Raw genomic sequence first — 17,989 nt, forward strand, 5'->3', positions numbered from 1 at the left:
AAAAGGAAATAATGCAGACTATATAAGGTAGTCTTAATCAAGGGTCAACTGAACAGAAGACTTACTGTATGAAATCATATGAGGGTATTATAAGATGTAAACAGAGGCTAGAGTCGGTTGGGAAAATATAGTGTGAGACCTTATTAGGAATTCTTATAATTTTGTAGTACATTAGCAAAAAGGCACCTTTTCTTCTTTACTTAGAGACCCAGATTTAAATTTGTAGCCCTATATTTGTAATACCAGAACATAGTCCTAGGATGTCCCTGCTTTCCTCTTTCCCTGCTCTTGTGGTCTCAAGGGCAGTAGCTATTTCTCTGTGGTATGGTCAGACATAATGAGAAATACAGGCACATATTGTTGGATCACTCAAAAGCTGGGAGGAATCTGGAATGGAGTTATTGGATTTGGGGTATTTTAATCATTTCCTGCAAGTTTTCAGGTTCCAAAAGAATCAATTTCCAAAAGATTCAGGTAGGGTACACTTGATGAAATTTCACTGCTTCTGCATACAGTTTTCAAATTTGGTGGAGTATTGTTCAGGTAGTCAGTTTTGAGGGTTGACCAGATGCCCGAGACATGGACATTTCTCAGTGGTAACACTTCTTTGTGACAATCTTAGTTTCTTGCTTTGATCAAGTTAAACTTTTTCATCATCTATATCCATTTTACTGACTTTCTGGGCTTTCAGGAAAATAGGTTTGGCATTAATACAGGATGAAAAAGGAGAGTAGAGGGAATTAGGAAGAAGTAAGTGTCTCCCATTATGAGGCGTGGCTTCCTCTTTGTTTATGACGTAACTCATTTTTATATCATACGGGGTTTTACCAAGATGTCTTCCAAAGGCAACAAGGTGGTAACCAGTGCAACTACCTGAACTGACCATCAGTCAGCTGCTTTAATGATCTAATGGAGAAAGTGAATTTTGTTAAAGAAACTAAATATTCAGACAAAGGTTGATGTGGAAATGCTCATTTTAGGGGCTAAATTCTTTACATGAGCTAAGCCCTGGCTGTCCCTGACAGGCTGAGCCCTGTGACAGTTACCATGGACAGGAACAACTACGGAGGCTGAAGGGTTCCCAGCCAAGGCTGCACCCCACCTCCTAAAGGAGGCCTGAAACCACCAAAGCTAGGCTCACGCCAGAGATTTTGGCTCCATCCGTCTGGCATGAGGTTGACAGCATTATTTTCCCTAAAAAGTTTTCCAGGTGATTTTACTTGTAGCCAGAAATAAAAACTACCTGACATGAAGAATCCAGAGAAGAGCTATCTGAGACAGTGGTAGAGAGAAAGTAGTTCCCACTCCTGTCTCTTCATCCCTAATGCAGGGGTCCCTTCTCCCCGTCTCCTGCCCCATGAGTTTTCCATTTTCTTCTGGATTATTTACACAATCATATAAACAACTCTCAATTTGTCCTGTCCTAAATACAAAGTCTTCTATAAACTTCCTCCTGTCAGTGCCCATTTTCCTGTTTCCCTTGAGAGAAAAGCTCCCTAAGACGTGTTTTCTGAATATGTTGTCCAATCCTTTCTGCTCATTTTCTCTTAAGAGTGCTCTATGCAAGCAGTGACCCTCACTACTGCTCCGACTTGGTGCTTCTTACCCCCTGGCCAGGCCAGAGCATTCGGGGCTTTCCCTCCACACCAGAAATGCGGAACCCAAGGACCCAACATAGGCTTCCTGGCATATTCCAGAGCATAGCACTCCCTGATCCATGGCTGGCCTCACAGTGCCAGGATCACAGCTCCATGAACAGAAAAAAAGATCCAGAAAACTTCCCAGGAACACATGTGGAGATTGGTGTTTGAGAAATGCTGGCGATGATAATAATGAACCCTTCAGTAAAGGGAGAGGTTCTGACTTACACAGTGCGTGGTGGTGATGATGACTGAACTGGAGATGAAAGAGAGGCCATCGTTCATGCTGACCTGTAGGGCGGCTTTCCTGAAATAACAGGGGAAACAGATGGAGATGAACAGTGGGTGGAGAGCTCCTAACTACCCTGTAGGCTCTTCCCTAAAGGGCCTGAGACTTCTCCTTATGAAATGTGGAGGATAGTCTCTCTGACCCATCCACCTGTAACAATCTAGAATGGTGTCAGGATATGCTTGGCTAGCGTCCAAGGTGAGGCATTGAGGCCTCATATTGTGGTGAGTAGCACTGAATGAGCAAAGCCTGCTTCTGTTGAACCTACTTGTCACATTGTAATAGGACAAAGTATTATTAAAAAGTGATCCCGTCAAAGGAGATAAACTGGCTAGATGTTCTTCTGTCGTTATCTGGACTCTAAGAATTTGATAGGGGTGCTTTGTTACCATCCTGCAGAGGCACAGAGGTAAAACAGTAGAGAAACTAATTTGCCTGTGTCCTCCTCCCTTCTGTGAGAACTCAAACATGAGTTCACATTTTGCAGCGAGGACCCTGAGCTAGTTTGTGAAATCCGTGATATCATAGGTTGATGTCAGACAACCAGAACAGAAGGGTTTACAATAAGATTAAGTGATTAACAGCAGAATTCAGAAGAACAACTTCCACTTTTTTTCCCTTAAAGCCAATCTTATCAACAGGCTGTCATCGATACAATTTTGGAAAGGCTCTTTTCTGTCCTCTGCACCGACACTGTTTCCCCACCTAATTCTTCTCTTGCTCAGGTGCTAATTCTCTTTCTTCTGCAGAGGTTTTTGGTCACACTCGCATGAGCACTTACTATCATGATATTTCCCCCATAAATTAGTTCAGGGAGATGTCTGGGTGAGCACCCAATGCTCTGCAGAGAAGTAAGGAAGGGGCATTAAAGGTGACAGTGAAGTCTGAGCCTGGGGTCTCAGTTTGTCAGGAACCAGTCGAGCTCCCACTTCACCTCTCTAGGCCTTCTTTTTGAGTTTCCCTATCTCTCAGGAGGAGATAACAACCATCAAGCAGGAAGATCAGGGTGATAGGGTGGGGAAATACATGTGCGAACTTTCTAGAAATATAGCTGTGATTTAGTCAGAAAGAACTGGAATTGAGCCTAGGCTCTTCCTCTGACTACTGTGTGAACTTGAGCAAGTTACTCAAATTCTCTCAGCCACATCTGCACATCTGTATAATGGGAACATCTGTTTATGGAGAACTGGGGAGGATGAAGAGAGATACTCTGTAAAACAATGATCTTAGTGCCTGGCTCTCTTTAGCCATTGGCGCCAGCATTACTGCAGGAAATCTAGAGAAAGTTTCCATCATGATAATAGAGAGAGAAATTTTCTTTTCCCTTTGTCTGGTCCACCTCCCTTCTCCTCCCTGTCTGAGAGATCATTGCTGGCAAAAACTTACATGCCAACTTCTTTTAAGATAGGTGCTGGACACAGCAAGTAAGTATCTTCCACAGTGAAGGGTTTCTCATCTGTAAAAAGAAGGAAGTGAGTGGGTTAAAAGAAGTGGACAAGCTTACAATTTCAAATCTATTAACTTCTAGAGATCATTGACCAAAAATCCAGGGAGACATGAGGAAGACCAAGAACTTTCTGAAATACAACCTCTATGTGTTCTCTAAAATCCATTAGCAGTGAATTCCAGGGCTCCCACCTGCATACTAGTCTTCTGACCCCACTGTATTCAGTTGTGTCAGTCAGAGCAACTAGAGACTGAATTCATAAGTTATGATTTGAGTTTATTTCCCCCTCAGAAATAACTGAGGGGAAACAGGAAACACTGGACTGTTCCTAACGTATTTCATATCTAGGTCTAGTTTGAGAAAGAAGCCATATTCGTGGAAAAAGTGTGTGACCAGTACAAGAAGCAGCTAGACCAAAATATCATTGGGCTTCAGGAGACAGGGAGCTCCTTTTACATGGGTGACATGGTAAGGTCACAGGAAAATCCAAACCGTGAGCTTTGCTAGTGGAGAGAAGGGTAAGAGACAATAAGGATACTATCATAAACTAAGACAGGGCAAATGAGGTGTGTCCGAGGGCAGGGGGGTAAGTAGGACTTGAAAAGATAGTGAAGCCAGAATTAGACAGGTAGTCAGTATAGATAGGTAAAATCAGTCAGGTTGGATCAAGGAGGCCAATTTTAGCAAGTCTGGGAAGTTGGAGACTGCCCCCTGGGGGACTGAAATGTTAATTCCTTCAGAGCCCTTCCTCCACCCTTATCAAGAACTGCTCCTGCACCAACCTGTGGCTAAGGTAACCTGCCCCTCCCTACAGGGGCCTATAAGGTTGTTGATTAATGTGTCAGGGGTGCTCCATCTTGCCCTTCCCCCCTTCAGCCCACCTGTTTCCCACCTTTTGGCCATCCCACCAAGCATTTCCTGAGTCTAGTCATGTAGGGAGGAAGGAGAGATAAGGGTAAGAAAGCAGGACAACCAAGGAAGCCTAGGATATATAAAAAGACAAAACACCCTCGCTGCTTCTTGGGATACCAGGATACCAGCTATGGCCCCCTTCTCCTTCCTGGGAGAAGTCTGTTTCCCCTTTTTAAATATACCCTGCTTTATATGCTTGCCTTGGCGTGCTTCTCTGTTATGCTTCAACATGTGAGGGAGCAGAACTCTAATTAGTGGTATCAATAGTATAGAAAGAAGTTTGGTCCAAGTTCTCTGAGTTGGCCTGAGGGATTTGGGATCAGATCTATAAAATATGAAAAGAACTTGGAGGATTTCTGAGCAAAATCAAAATGACGAATTTGGAGAATTTAGCAGATATAGCTATGGAAGATGAATTACAGTGGAGAGGGAGACTCAGAGGTGGAGAAATTCTTGCTCTTATAGTTGATCAAAAAAACACTCAAGTACCTTTAATCTCAAACTCCTTAAGAACTTCATTGTGTCTTGGGGCACAGAGGCAGGGCTGAGAAGTTAGTAGACTCAGATGACAATAGTCAATCCTTCATGCCTCAGGGTTCATTGGCTACACAAGCTTTACAGAAGGCTGTGGTATGACCCATCAAAGAAACAAGGATAAATAAAACTTGTCTCTTTAATCTACCCATAGCTAGAAGATACAAAGGGGATACATATATTTTTGAAGGACAATTCTCTGCAACTGTTTTTTGCTATGAAATTGTTGTCTCCTAGGATTTGTGCAAGTCATGACTGCAGAATACATTTGATATCACGTGCTTGCCTGGGTGGAGATTAGTAATTCTTGGTTTCTTCATGCCTGGATTTAGGGACAGATTCCCCTGGGATAGGGGTTAGAGGACATATAAAAGCACTGTGTCCCTCTTGGAAAGTGGAAGAGGATGCTGTCCAGGTAAATCTTCCTATGGTGAAAAGTAGAGGTTCTTCCAAGTCATTTGTTCATTCATATGTCCCACAAATATTTGCTGAAGCCCCATGATATGCTAGAAATATGGGCCTTTAGCAAAGAATTTCATGAATTTCATAGGAGCTACAGGAGAGATAGTCATTCAACATATTTCTTTTAATTTTTTAAATATATTTATTAAAAATACACACACACATGTTCTTTATGTGTCTAATATGTTCCAAGCACTGTATTAGGACTTACAAGAACTGACAGGCTAGTAATCATACAAGTTCGTATTTAATTATAACCAGGATGAGCACACACAGGAGCAGGGGAGCTGATCCTCATCCCGTTGAGCAGGAAAGGCTTCCCTGAGGAAAGGCTATTTAAACTGAAACCTGAAATTCAGGTGGGGAGGTGGCACTGCAGAAGTCCTGGGGCAGGAAGGAATCCAGACCTTTTGTGGTAAAAGGCCAATGAGACTTGAATTTGATCGAGACACACATGGCTCAAAATGAGACTAGAAAAGGAAGTGGGGTTAGATGACCAAAGCTGGGTCTTGGGTGGGACATGGTGGGACTTTGTGGGATTTTTTTTTTTTTCCTAAAAGCACCAGGGGTACTGTGGGAGGTTTTCCACTATATTGAGAATCAACTATTGGCAGACTGTGGAAGTACTGGAATGGGGAGGCTGTGTTATATAAAATTATGAAGCTGATGATGACAGTAGGGGTCATGCAGTGCCTAAACCTGGCATTATTGTTTTTTTTCTGGCTATGACGACAATGACAGCTGGGCTCACCTGGGGCATGCCACGTGTGGGTGCTTTCTAAATGCTTCACATGCATCGACTTAGTCAAATCTAACCTTCTAGCAGTGCTAGAGAGGGGTACTGCTCCCTTTATTTTAAAGGTGAGAACACACAGAATAAGTAGCTTGCTCAGAGCTGCATGTGGGCACCTAAATCTGCCCCCAGGCAGGCTGGCTGCGGTACACAAGCTTATCTGATAGGCTGTTCTGCCGCCCTGGATGACAGCCATGATCACCCAGTCTCTCCACCTGATAGACTCGTGAGCTAAGGCGGAGCAGGGATCATCAGGCTCATTTTTCAGATGTAAAATGGAGGCTCAGGGAGACAACTGTGATTTCTGGTTACATGGCAAGTTGGAGGCAAAACCAGGACTACAATCGAATTCTTCTGAATTATTCCTTCCTCCCTTAAAGACTCTCCATTCCAGGAAAGACTTGCATTAGAGAACAAATCAAAGTGGGGACAGGCATCGCTGAGCAGAACCTATAGTTATTTCCTCGTGGCCATGGCTTATCCTGTTGCACATGCCCAGCAATACCTGGGAGTGCAGCTTCCTGCCCACAGAGCCAGCCCACAGATCCTCGGGCAGCCACAGAACAGCCACAGGAGGCCTCGTGACTCTGGGCTGCATTCTGTGGGAAGAGCTGGGTCACGCTGAGGAGGGTGTCTGAGGTGGCACATGGCAGGGACAGAGCCAGGGTGAATGCAGGGGCTGTAGGCCCAAGTTCCTGCCTCAGCTAGTGTCTGAGCTCACTTCTGGGCTGGATACCTCCTGTCTCCTTCCCTCCATCCCAATTGGAAAGGAGGAGGAGGAGGAGGAGGAGCATGATCTAGATAAGTAGGTATTTCTTACTCTCTCCCTCTTTTCCTTCTCCTTTCCTGCCTGGGAGTCCAAATGTTTCTGGAGTAAGGCAGAGGAACACCTTGCCGGGAGGACCAAGAGCTCTGGTCACAGCTGCAGGACAGCTCTGATACCTCCTCTCAGCAGTTTGTCAGCCTCCAAGATTTGTGGGCTGCTCTGAGGAGCTGGCATTTTCTGCTCTGAGAGGGATTGTTTGGTTTGGAGCCTGTTTTCACTTTACCACAAAAATGAGTGGCTTTTTTTTTTCCCTTTTCCCCTCCTCTTTCTCTCTAAACAAAGGAGGGCCATTTGGTTTCCATAACTCAGATCATCTGACTCCTTCCTGGAATGTCCACTTGGGAAGCAGGGCACAAAGCCTTCCTCGTCTGCTCCCTGGCTGGGCCAAGCCTGGCTCAGGGGCCATGCTAGCGCCAAAGCCAGCGAGTTGTATAGTTTATGAGACCGTAATCTACTCTGAGGACAACCCAGGCCCCTTCCTCTCTGCCTACCAGGCAGCCACTTCAATGCTCCTTAGCACTGAGAGGCTAGGAGGAGTGGGGCAGCCTACTGAGCTCTTGTTTGCAACAGAGGGGGAAATAAAGGAAGTGTGAGGAGTTTGAGACCAGAAGTTAAATGGAATTACTAATAGATGATGTTGAAATATAAATTTTCTTGTCATTCCTAATGATATTTCAAGATTCTGTGCATCCTCATGACATAGGTTAACCTAAAGCATCTGTCTACAGGAGTCTGATAATCAAACAGAAGCTGATTTCAATCAGGACTTGGGGATCAATGAGGGTAATCACATCAGTTAGAACAAAGCACCCCAGATCTAGGAGGTAGGCATCCCAGAAGCTGGATTCAGAGGGCACAGAAAGGGAAGAGGAGACTTTGAGAACCGACAGATTGAGACTACAGTCCCAGATCTTCCCCTTACTAGTATACAACTGGGGAATGACTTCATCTGTAAATGGTGATGATGGCATCACTGCACAGAGGTGTGTGTATGGGGTGGGGGCTAAATATGAAGGTACTAAGCATGACACTTGGCACTTGATAAGGACCCAGGAAATGTCACTCTATTACATGGATATTCACATCTTTAAAATAGACTACACGAATGTGTGGTTTAAAGTCAAAGAACTGAAGGTTTTAAATTTCAAAATGTCTGATTGCTTAATACAGTGGGTTCTACAAAACTAACATATTTTTAGACATCAGGAATTCCTAGAAAAATAAAAGCCTTTAGAGAATGTATGTGTGTGTGTGCGTGTATATATGTATATATATATATATATATATATATATATATATATATATATACACGCACACACACACACATACATGTGTATATCTACATACACACAATAATTTTGTCTACTATTATATAGCCATGGTCTCATTTGGTGCTTCCACTATTATGGTTATTTGCAGTTTGGAAAACTGAGGCTCAGAGATGTTAGTTGAGTTAGTGCTACACCATGAGAAAGTATCAGAGCTGCAATGTGAACTCAGGTATTGCTGAAATGACTAGTTGGGGTCAATCCAACTGGTCTTATGATGTAGCCAAAAGTACTCCAGAAACTAAGGCTCTTCACACTGAGGTGAATGGTCAATACTGTCAATGGGCAAGGCTGGATACCACCAGAGGTATGCCTTCCAGGAGAGAGGACTAGGGCTGAAGAGCCCTATGATAAGGTCCAGAGTCTTCTGAGAGGCCCTGATCTAACAGGAACAGACCCATGTTCTGAAGTATACACTCAAGTGTATACATTCCCAGTTTTTGGCCTTGGGACTGGTGAAGAAGAACATTTCCAGAATTCTTCCCTGTAGTTTGGTAATTTTCTAATGGGTTTGAGATAAAACCAGGATTAAAATTCATCAGCCAAATCAAACACCGATTGGAGTGAATCCTTTTATAGGGCTGATTAAATAATTCAAATACTTTCCAAGTCTTGGCAATGTTTTCTTGATATAAATATTTATTTCTGGTAAAAAGGAAAAGAAAAATAACCCCTAGTCTTATCTGGGGGAGTTTGTTGAAACCCTCCAAAAGCTGATGTAAGCCCCCAAGTAGAGTTTACATTCCTACTGTGACATTTGCATTAGGTAGTGGGAAAAATAGTAGAGGTTAGGAACTGAATGAGCTCACCCTGCTGTTTCTTCCAATGTCCCCTGGGCCTAGGGAGCATTTTCATGGCATCCCAGAGCCAAGGATAACTGTCCAGCACCAAATTATCAGCTGGTTTGGGAATGTGGCTCCAAATGAAAGGAGAGCAGACAAGCTAGACTGGCAGTTCCCACCTTCTTGCTGCCTTCAAAAATAACCGGTTTAGAAAAAAAGTTATGCTTTTAAATATTATGCAAAATATTTGAAAAAAAATCTGAAGTAAAATCATATTCAATATGACTCCAAGTTGGTGAAATTCAAAGCATCTGGGTTGAGTTTTCTAGAGTCCCAGCCAGAAAGGGGGTGACTGTCCTACTGGGGCTTCTTCAATGATAATTCACAAACGTGGGAGTCTTGTTGAAAGCTTAGCGGGCTCCAGTGCTGAGAGCAGAAAGCAACCAGCATGTATTAGGTAATACTATGTGTCTGGCCCTGGAAGGATTTCATATGTAGGTGTGATATGAAGCGAAGGATTTTTTTTTGGGGGGGGGGGTACCGAGAATTGAACTCGGGACCACTTGACCACTGAGCCACATCCCCAGCCCTATTTTGTATTTTCTTTAGAGACAGGGTCTCACTGAGTTGCTTAGAACCCCATTTTTGCTGAGGCTGGCTTTGAACTTGGGATCTTCCTGCCTCAGCCTCTAGAGCTGCTGGTATTACAGGTGTGAGCCACCGCACCTGGCCAGCTAAGGGATTCTTTTGACACAGATGTTAAACTCTACCTCAGAGGACAAAGCAGAGATTTTGAAAGTATAGAGAATGATTTCTACTTGGAAAAGCTGAACCGTGGTTGTGAAGTCAGAGGACTGAGTAATGAAAGTCAAAACAAAATGAGAAGAGAGGGTAGAAGGTGCAGGTGGCCTAATCCTTAGACATAACTTAGACCTACCCATTCCTTTCCTGGCCTGGAGTCGTTTAGGATTTCCTTGGAAGACCTCACTGGTTACTTGCCATGAGATAAGAGGACAGGCTGGGTCTACACATAACTATTTCACCAGTTTCTGTATGCTCTAGGTATCCAGGATATGTTTCTTGCTTTCCCATCCTGTTCTGTGGGGCAGAGGAGAATAAGATGGGGAGCAATAAGCCCATGAAGAGCTTGTGCTATGGACAGCCATCATGGCTCTGCCACTCAATGGTAGTGTAATCTTGGGCAAACCTTCTCACCCTATTCATAACTCAAGAGTTCTGTCCTAGAAGATGGGAATAATACTCATTTCATAAATTGTTGTAAAAGTTAACAATGATGGTATTAAATGCCTAGCATTTAATAGGCCTTCAACACATGGGAAATATTATTACTAAGGTGGGGTACTATTGGCCTCATCATCTGTATAACACAAGGTGTAAATGTGTTTGAAAATTGAGCAGGTCTTACAACTTGCCCATCAGGTTAGGTCAGGAGTACATAGTATAGTGAGACAAGAAGCAAGTCCTATATCCAAACAGGATCTGTGGACTTGTATACAGTGCAGTGATCCTCAAATGGGGGTGATTTGCCTCTGAGGGGACAATCAGCAATGTCTGAGACTTTGTTTGTCACAACTGAGGAAGGAATGGTATTAGCATCTACATTGCACAGGGTAGCCCATGCCCCATGAAAAAATTATCCAGCCCCAAATGTCAATACTCCTGAGGTTAAAAAAAAAAAAAATCTGGAATAATGTCTACCAGGGCCTAATACCTTTCTTTTGTCCATTTTAGAGGGACCTGGATATGTTACTGGGTAATTCACAGCTCTCTGGGTAGTGCTGCAATATCCAGAAAGTGCAGAGGTATTATAAGATGAGGAGTAAAGGAGGAAGGGGTAACAGCTAGAGAGGAACTGGAGAACAAGTCCTGGCTAAAGTGAGTAGAGGAGTTGGTAAGTTCCTCCCTGTAGGCTTAGCTGGGTCCAGGTGTTCTTTCTTAGTGGTAGATGGCATAACACCTGAGCCACTCTGCTTTATAAGAGAAATGGGACACTCTGGGAATGGATCTTATGTAGCTGCCTGGGCTCTGAGATGATGTGGGTGAGAAAGCTGTGGAGTCAGAGCACCTTATACTTAAACACCAATGTAGGACGCAGAGACAAGGGCAGTCCCAGAAGGACTCTGGCTTATCTTGGTCACTGTGTTCAAGAGCATCAAGATTACATCCTGGCCCCGGAAGGAGAGGAAGTAAAAGATCAAAGACCATCTATCCCAGAGGAGGGTGGGCCCAGGATGCAGCAGCCCTGGCATCTCTGGATTGTCTCTGTTGGGTTTACATTTTCCCAAGTCCCATGCAAGGTTGTGACCCCTATAGCTCTGGGAACTCCAGTCTTTAGAACTGGTTGTCAACACAGCTAATCTGACTTTCTGGGATGTGAATTATCACCTAATCATACTGTTATGTTTATTAACTGTAAAATTATATACATTTAATATGAAAGTCTGGGAAATGTAAAGAAGTTGAAATTTTTTAAAAAAGTAAAAAGTTAAAATCCTTGATAATCCTAATTCCCAATGATAAACACTGTTAATGCCTTGGGGTATACTATTCCAGATTCTTTTCTGTGTATATTATTTTTTTATATAATTGGGACCATAGCATACACAACTTTGTGGTGTTTTGTATTTATATCTCCTGAAGTTAATAGGGCAGTTTTGGGGTGTTGCAAACTATATGAAGATAATGAGGCTCAGGGTTCCTGCAGAGCATTTTATCCTCTTAATAAATCCACACCAAAAAAAAAAAATTCTTGACTGCTGACATCTGTAAAACTTACAAATTATCTTCTAAGTAAAGTATCAGCCTTTTAAAATTTTGTAATCCTGAGGTCAGAAAAACTGCTGCACTCAAAACAGCTGTAATTTACTGAGGATAAATATATTTTTAAAGCTTTGTTTTTACTTGCTAAAGGACAACTCAGGATTCATGTACAAGGTATGTGGCTTCTGACACATGAACTCTTGCAGCTGTGCACAATTAGGTTTGGAAGCATTTTACCTTTGGGATTGGGATGGAAGGGCAAGTCTACCAAAATGGCTAAAGACTTCCCTACGATCATGACTCAGCTTGTAACTAACAGTGACTTCTCTTAAAAGACTAAACCTGCATAGAAATGCAGACATGGGAGGAGATGCCAAGCACACACTTGATTAACAGAGAATGGCCCCTAAGCTACTAGGGCACGCAGGATAGGGCAGAGCTGAATCCAACAGAGGAGAGATCTACCAGTAGCACTTTCTTCCTTTTTCTCAGCAGCAGACAATTTTTCTAAATTCAAGTTGAAAAAATATTTCAAGCGTGAAAGGATACATACTATTAGCCTGCTTAGGGTTCCCAGGAATCTGGCCCCTACCAGATTTACCACTTTCTCTTCCATCAAATTATAGAAATGATAAGAAAACATGAGGAAGGGCATCATCCACCATTCACCTGCTGGTCACCGTGCATGAAAGCCCAGACTTCTGGGATGCCAACTTGCCCTACTCAGGACAGCAGGGCTAGGGTGAAGGCAGGTTTCAGGGGAGTTCATAAGCATACCTCGCCCCCAACCATGCCTCAAAAAAGTGCTTTGTGGGCCTGAATCTGCATGGAGCTTTCAATTTTCACCTGGAGACCATTGTACATTTGGTAGAGCATGGGCCAAGTTGAGATGACTATTGACAGGCATTGCTGCAGCTCATTTTGTATTGTGCCAACTTCCCCCCAGAATGAGGTATCCTTATCCCAAATGAAAATCTTTGCCACCTTGATGCCTGTGGTGGAGAATCCCTACACCAGTCCAGATGCCTGCAGTAAATTTCAACTGATCTCTCTCTATTTTTTTTTTCTGGGCCTCAAAGATGGGAATATGCACTAATACACTCTTTCCATGAGCCACTTCAAAAATCAGAGGGAAAAACCAGAGGACTGTCTGAAAGGATGGGCAAAGGAGAAAGAGATACCACCAGATACACAAAAAGCTCCTGAGGCTCAAGAAAACAATGCCACTCAGGGACCCTCACCTGTGATCACATTGTCAGTGATGGGCACAGATGCTCTAAAGCCTGGGGTTCTTTCTTACTTGGTCTAGGGTCTTTTTGTCTTGAGCCTGAGTTCAAGTCTCTACTGCCTTACTAACATGCTCTGTGATATTGGTAAATACCTCTGAGCTCACCCAGTTTCCCATTGCAAAATGGGGAGAATCTGTCAAAATCAGTGTCCATAAAGTAGGTGCATCAGTCAGGTAACATCAGTCACCTAGGCATGGGGAGCCAAGGGTCTTTGGGGGGGGAGGTGCGGCGGGTCCTGTGTTTCAGAGGCCATGCAGATAAATGGTCTAAGGCTTTTGGAGTTAGACTGTCCAAGTTCAAATTGTTTCCACCCCTGGCCTTCTGGGTGGTCTTGGGCACTTCACTTCTCTAAGCTCGTTTCCTCATCAACAAAGAATGGGGACACAAATAACTCTACCTTCACTGGGCTGCTGAGATGAGATAGGAAGGGTACTTGAACAATACCAGACACAAGATAGATGCTTATCGATCAGTAGCTGCTATAATTTGGATGCTGCTGTCTAGTGATGTGGATGTGCACTCCCAGTTAGAACAGGGAGACTCAAGCCTTCTTTATGTCTCTTCACTTTGAGTTACACAAAGCATCATCTCATTCTCTTCCTATGACCCCAGAGCCCCAGGGATGCATCTAAATTGCATTAGTATCTTTGACCAATATAAACAATACCATAACCCACGACAGAGCAAACAATACGCTTCTGTTTAGGAAGTTTACAGTTCCTCCTCCCCACTGCCTTCCCCACTATCTGCCACCAAAGGTATATTCATGATCTCTTTAGAGGGTTCTCAGCAACCCTGGAGCCTAGATATTTTCTAAGATGTAGTTTCTGGAAATCTGGTCAGATTTTTAAAAACACACACACTGGAACTTCCATATTCAAATGAGTGTCTTTCTTAGGGACACTGAACCTATCTTTGGAACTCTTAGAATTGCCTTTATGACTAATGTTCAGTTTGAGAAAATATCTTCAAAGGGGGCAAACTTTTATCCTTTGGGACTATACAAAAAGTAAAGTGCAACCAGGCCTAGAGAATGAGAGCGTGCCTATGAAACCATGAAACAGATTTCTTGCACAGCCTATATATGAAATATTAGAGAGTTTGTAAAAAATTGGTTTCTTTTTGTTTACAGTCATATGTCATGTGTCTCCATGCAATGCCAGGGTTAGACTACTTGCTAGACTGCAAATGTTTCATCATTGCATTACTAAAACGTCCATTTATTATTTACCGTGCATAAAATGGATCAATTCTCAGCTCAAACCCCAGTGTCTCCATTTTAGCATTCTAATCTCTCTGCAAATGGATTTTCAGTTGAAAGTAGATCTTTTCTTGGCACAGCATACTGAATACTGGAGTAGGAAAAAGTGCAGCCAGAATAAATAGAGTTTGTGTGAAGATTTCCAAGATATTTTCTTGGCCAGCAGAGAATTTGGCCTGTTGATTGGAGAACCGACCAAGCCCTAACTTTAAGATGTATGCTAGTTCTATATAATTAACAAGAATTTTAAATTAAATTTTAAATAACTTTAGTGAACTTTTTTTGCTTATTATATAAGGGATATATGATAGTCGAAAACTTAGAAAACACAAATAGAAAGAAGAAAATAATAGCATTCTCATTCAGAGGTGACTGCTGTTAACATTTTGATATGTTTTCCAAGCTTCTTTCTGTATGTAAATGTGTGTTTGGAGAAAGAAAAAGAGTATTCAGGTACTTTTTTGGTAACTGATTCTAACATGTGAAGCCATATCATTAACATTTTTCCACATCAGGAATTATTCTTGTACAATATTATTTAATTATTTAGGGGTGAAGTGTAGTTGATATTAGATTATGTATTGTGAAACATTTATTAGACCATCTAGATGTTTTCCTCTTGCTTTTGCTATATCATGATAAACAGCCACACTGTCCAGTCTTTGTGAACATTCCCAATCGCTTCTTTTGATGAAGTGGAAATTGAAATTCTGGGTCAAAAATGTATAAAAGCAGTTTAATTCATTATAAGAATTGTAAAAAGTTCTAAGTGCTGTCTCACTGATGGTGAGCGAAAACCTTCTCCTCTACATCTTTATCAATACTAGGTATTATGTCTTTGTTCATCTTTGCCAGTTCGATAAAGTAAAAAATGACAACTGATTATTTCAATTTGCATTTCCTTGTTTACACAGGGCAGTTTCCATATGTTTATTGATCATTAGTTTTTTTCTTTAAAAAAAACTGATTTTTGGAGCTATCTTCATATTACGTATACTGACCCTTTGTTTTATATATATAATAAATCATTTTTCTAGTTTTCTGTTTTCTTTTTGCTTTTTTGTTAGAGTGGGTAACAGAAGAATTTAAAAACACTTGCTTGAACTATTGAAATTTTCTTTCATGGTATGTCCCTTCATGCTTAAAAAGTCTTTGCCTGCCAGGCAATTATGCAAATATTTATTTTTGTTCCCTTCTAGTAATTTTATAGTTTTTCATGTCACATTAAAATTTGTAGTTCATCTGGAATTTTTTAATGTAAAGTATGAGATAAAAATCAAATTTAATTGTTTTTCCAAGTGGTTAGCCAGATGTCTCAACAGTGATTTTGGAATAATTCACTCTTTCCTTACTGATTTGAAAGGTCACTTTATTTTATCCTAAATTCTCATAAGTACATAACTGTTTATGGACCACATTATGAAGCTCAGTTTGCCAATTATGATACCAGTTATACATTGTTTCAATTACTGCAGCTTTTTATACTTCCTGAAATTGATTAGGGCAAGTTTCCACATTTTTTTTTCTTGGCTTTTTTGGGGTACAATTATTCGTCCGTATAAACTTAAGGCTTACTTCGTTAATTGAATAAGCAAGCCCCACTGGAATTTTCATTGAGATTGAATTAAAAGTAAATATTCATTTGAAGACAGTTGATGTTTTTACAACACCCAGTTACTGTTCCACTTAATAATAGTGATAATGATAATAATAAAGTCATACCTGTAGCCAGTAGCCATTGGCTGCTTACAGATGCTAGGCTCTGTTCTAAGCCTAACTCACACATTTAAAACTTATAACAACCTGTGATAAAGGTGCTATTGTTACCATACTTATTTTGGAGACAGAGAAACTGAGGGATGGAGATGTTAACTGACTTGCTAAGGCCACAGAGCCAGGATTCTTCTCCTGGTGCTTTGCCTCTTGAATCTGTGCCCTGCCTTCAGTTTATACCACTTCTCTATGTATTCAGACTTTCTTCATCTCCCTCACAAAGTTTTGTAACTTTCTTTCTAAATATGTTTACAAATATGATCAAATTAGTTCTTACTAGATTATATATATTTTATTTTATTTTTTCCCCCTGGTACTGGGAATTGAACTCAGGGGCACTAAACCAATGAGCCACATCTCCAGCCCTAGTTTGAATTTTATTTAGAGACAGGGTCTCACTGAGTTGCTTAGTGCCTTGCTGTTGCTGAGGCTGGCTTTGAACTTGTAATCCTCCTGCCTCAGCTTCCCAAGCCACTGGGATTATAGGTGTGTACCACTGTTCCTGGCTTATATTTGTTGTTGCTACATTTTTCCTAGGATATTTTCTAACTGATCATTATTTGGTTTTGGTAAAGCTATTGATTGTTTTATGTGAGGTATTTTATTTTGAAAACATTGAGCTTGATAATCTTCTTATTAGTCTAGTAGCTTTGCTAATTCTAGTTTTCTAGGAAAATACAAATATGTTAAAAGCAGTGACATTTTTCAGCTGTTCTCTTGTGCTATTATAATGATCGTGGCATTGGCCAATATGGTAGTCATTGGCATATGTGGCTAGTACACTTATATTGATTAAAATCAAAAGAAATTAATAATTCAATTCTTCAATTGCACTAGCCCTAATTCAAATGCCCAACAGCCACCTATGGCTTGTGGCTACTATCTTGGCTAGCATTTCAGAAGATTTCCATCATCTCTGAGAGTTCTATTGGACAGTGATGTAACACCTCAGATCAATGTTACATAACAGTGGTGAACTGGGTTGTGTTGTTATTTTATTCCTAACTTTAAAGTGAATATCTCTAAATAGAATGATGTTGTCTTTTGAGTCCAAATATCTAGATAAGTTTTTATTATGTTGAAGAAGTCTTATTCTATTCCTAATTTTCTCTCTATATATATTTTTTCAATTTGGGATGGATAATGAATTTTAATACCTTCTTGGCATCAATAAATTTTGCTATGGGAAAGGCAAATTTTCCCTCTTTTTTCAAAATTTTCTTAGCCTGGTCCTTTTGAAATGCATTGCTAGAAGCTACTTGTCAATATTTTATTTAGATGTTTATTTTCAGTGAGCTTCATCTAAAATATTCTCTATTTCTAGTGCTCTCGTCTAGTATTATTTTAAATTGACATTATATCACTGAATATATAAATTGAGAATCTGTTTATTTCTTCTCTGTAAAAAAGGTTGAAAAGTATATATCAGATATGGGTCACCTGTCCATAAAATTATGGTGAAAACAAATCTGGGTCTGGTACTTTGGTTGGGGGTAGCATTTCCTCTCTTTCAGTTCATGCATTTTGTCTGCACATATGTCTAATCACACTGGTTCATCCAGCCATGAAGTTGTGTTTTAGTGAATACACTTTTTCAATTCTAGAATTTACACTCAGTTCTTCTGCACAGGGGCACTTGCCAGGTGTTCTTCTCCTATGACTTCTGTGATCTCTTTACACATTTTTAATGTGTTTATTTTACATTCTCTTTCAAATTGTTCTATATTTCTCCCTTCTTGGTTGTTCTGCTGTTTATTTCATCCATCTTTATATGGTTTGTCTCTTGTGCCAAGAGCCCACCTTTAGAGGGTGTTGTTTGCTGCAGGGTGCCATGGGCTTGGGGGGTGTGCAGGTTCCCACAGAGGGGATGTG

The 17,989-nt window shown here is 41.2% G+C and overlaps 1 protein-coding gene across 1 annotated transcript in view; it reads right to left on the bottom strand.

Moving 5' to 3' along the window:
- Antxr1 (ANTXR cell adhesion molecule 1) overlaps nt 1–17,989 on the bottom strand; it is a 170,201-nt gene that overhangs the window by 64,433 nt on the left and 87,779 nt on the right. Inside the window, exons 11-12 of the mRNA XM_015479371.2 lie at nt 3,316–3,385; nt 1,869–1,947 (exon numbers count right to left, since the gene is read on the bottom strand). Coding sequence (XP_015334857.2) covers nt 1,869–1,947; nt 3,316–3,385 — 149 coding nt within the window. The remainder of the gene's footprint in view (nt 1–1,868; nt 1,948–3,315; nt 3,386–17,989) is intronic.

Source organism: Marmota marmota, unplaced genomic scaffold, assembly GCF_001458135.2.
Source record: "Marmota marmota marmota unplaced genomic scaffold, marMar, whole genome shotgun sequence".
Lineage (NCBI taxonomy): Eukaryota > Metazoa > Chordata > Mammalia > Rodentia > Sciuridae > Marmota > Marmota marmota.